Here is a 2,753-nt window from a genome sequence, read left to right on the forward strand (position 1 = left end):
GCCCCCGCGCCGCCCGCCTTCTCCATCGCGCCCACGTCCGCCGGCGAGCGCGACCGGCGTAACATCCGCGCGGAGGTGTGCCGCCGTTATTGGGAGACGAGGACGCCGCTCCCCTGGAGCGACGTCCATCTCCCCAATAACTGGCATCTCTCCGCCGACCGGGTCCCCATCCCGCCGGTCCCCATGAGCGGCCGTGCGCGCGACGTGGAGATCGAGCGCCGCCGCCGCCTCCTCCCCGACGACCTCTTCTACGACCCCAGGTACGCCCCCGACTCTGGCCTCTGGGACACCTGGTTTCGTGACGAGCACGACACCAGGCACACGTCGTTCTTCGCCGGCACCTCGACGGGGACGCGGCGGCCACGACAGGAGCGCACAGCGCCTGCTCCCCAGGAGCGCGGGCGTAGGCGGGTGCGCGGCGTCACGCCCACGCCGTCGCCTTCGCCATCTCCATCGCCACCACCACCACCTTGCATGACGGAGGAGGAGGAGGCCCGTCTCGTTGCGCGCGTCATGGAGGACTCCATGCGCACGCACGACGAGCACCAGTGGGAGGGCCTCGAGGAGATGCTGGCCTGCTCTGCCGCCGGCGAGGTCGCCATCCCCGAGCTCGAGATGGTGGCGAAGGAGGAGGAGGAGGTGGAGGAGCCGCCGGTGGCCGCGTTCCACCGGGGCCTGGTTGGCCAGGGGTGGGGCTGGTCGTGCACGGCAGAAGAGATGGCCGACGCCGTGGGCGTGAACTGGCGCCCCACGCCGCCGCGGTCACCGGAGCGGGAGGCGTCGCCGCGGGAGGAGGTGGTGCAGGCACGTCCCGCCGTCCAACCAGCCCCCGTCTACCACGCACCGCCGGCCCATCTCTGGACGCCGCCGGCCTACGTCGACCTGGTCAGCGACGACGATGACACCGGCGGTCAGTGAGCGGCGTCGGCCACGGCATCAACGGGCGCGGCAGGAGCAGGAGCGCGCGGGAGGCGTTTTTCTTTTTTGATTTATGTTAATTACGAACTGGGCCGTTAAGTGGACTGACAAACTGGACCGTTTTGTGGCCGTAACCCCTATATATATGTTTTATGTTTTTTTAACTAAGTTTATTTACTTTTTTTAGTCATTTCATTTAGTTTTTAAATTTTTTTATTCACGTCCACCCCGAACAGGTTTTGAGGTGCGGCCGCGCGTTGGGCGCTCCCACGACCCATCGAACAAGCGCGGACATGGGCCGCCCCATTGCCGTCCCAAATGGACAAAATCCGGCTAAACCGGACGTCCGTTTGGGGTCGCGCGGTGGAGTTGGCCTAATCGTACGCAACCAGCCTAGTACAGAGCCAACTACTCGAAGTTAAGGCCAAAGACGTCGTCCTTCCACGACACAGCAGCACCCGTCCCTCCCCGGAGACAATCTCCCCCGATCCCAACCTCCTCCTCTCTCCAATCTCATGTGCGCCAACCATGGTCAGCATCCAGCTCACTCCCAGCCTCCAGCTCGGCTCACGGCCTATATATTCACTCACCCGCACCCACTCTCCACTAACCCTCGTCTGCTATGCTCTGCTCCGCTCCTCACATCTCCAGCTCACATAACTCCGGAGAGCCTAACACAGAGTTAGTGAGCTGCTAGTTGCTGCAATGGCGAGGTGCGCCTTCTTGTCCCAGCCGACGCTGGTGCTGCTTCTGGTGCTTCTCGGTGATGTGGTTGCGATGGCGATGGCCAGGCCGCTGCTGGGCGCTACCGCGGACGCGCCGACGCCGTTGCCAGCGGAGGGGCCGGATGGCGTGGCGCGGCCCGCCGGCGGGAGGCACGACCGGTCCATCGCCGGCGCCGAGGTGATCCTCGCCGGGTTCGCCGCGGCCGTCATGGCCGTCATCTTCCTCTACATCCGGGTCACCAGGAAGAGCAACGACAGGGCAGCAGCCGGAATGGCGGGGAAGGCTTAGAAGAAGAGTTCAGACGGTACTGTCTCCTTGTGTTTTGGGTTCTTGGGGTTCAGAGACTTGTAAAGAAGATGAGAGATGAGATGATCGGTAGAGTTAAGTTTACTGGTTTAGAGTGAACTCTCCGTGTGTGTGTGTGTGTGTGTCACCGTGGTAATTAAACTGGAAATCTGTAGTTTGTCATGTACATGTATGCGTGGAGAGCTTGGGGTTTGAGAATGAGATTTAGGGAAAAAACAGCGAAACATCAGCTGAGCTAGCACGGTTCTTAAAATCTTAAATCGTGTATCCGTGCTCTGTTTTGATCTTGTGTCAGAATCTTAAGCCTGCAAGAAGAACAGCCAATGCTTGTCCTTACAGTAATTCTTCCAGTGTTTGTCTCACAATTGAGCAAAAGTGAAACATCGTCTGCTACACACACGACAGATTCTGGACGATTGTCGGACGATGCAGCACATCAAACCGTCCATGTTGAGCAAAATACTCCATCTTGCGGAGTTCGGCCGGCTACTGTCGTCCACAGAGCAGTTTCGGCTAATCTTTGAATCTAAATCTAAGAGCTCCTCGCCACTACTTTATGTTTGCTTAGAGCAACTATATACACCACCGTATTCTCGATCACCGTAATAACCCTGTCAGATTTTAGTCCAAAATGACACCCTAGCACAGTCGTCATTCCAACCTCGATCACCGTAATTTTTGGAGCGCCTTCAAATCGAGCAGGCGAGCCTTCATATTTGGAGGTTGGGTGAGGCATGTGGTGTACTTTCCCGTCGAGCGTGTTCTAGTGATGTTTTTGCATGACTAAACAGCCGTTCCGTCGA

General features: G+C 59.0%; 1 protein-coding gene across 1 annotated transcript; it reads left to right on the forward strand.

The window, feature by feature from the left end:
* Nucleotides 1-1,380: 1,380 nt before the first annotated feature.
* LOC119305581 lies at nucleotides 1,381-2,274 on the forward strand. Its single transcript, XM_037582070.1, has one exon. The coding sequence runs from the start codon at nucleotides 1,624-1,626 to the stop codon at nucleotides 1,930-1,932; it is 309 nt and encodes a 102-aa protein (XP_037437967.1). The 5' UTR covers nucleotides 1,381-1,623; the 3' UTR covers nucleotides 1,933-2,274.
* The last annotated feature ends 479 nt before the right edge of the window (nucleotides 2,275-2,753 follow it).

Source organism: Triticum dicoccoides, chromosome 1B (assembly GCF_002162155.2).
Source record: "Triticum dicoccoides isolate Atlit2015 ecotype Zavitan chromosome 1B, WEW_v2.0, whole genome shotgun sequence".
Lineage (NCBI taxonomy): Eukaryota > Viridiplantae > Streptophyta > Magnoliopsida > Poales > Poaceae > Triticum > Triticum dicoccoides.

Bases quoted from the DNA above. Each gene is read 5' to 3' on its own strand.
- LOC119305581 (XM_037582070.1), top strand. From the start codon at position 1,624: ATGGCGAGGTGCGCCTTCTTGTCCCAGCCGACGCTGGTGCTGCTTCTG.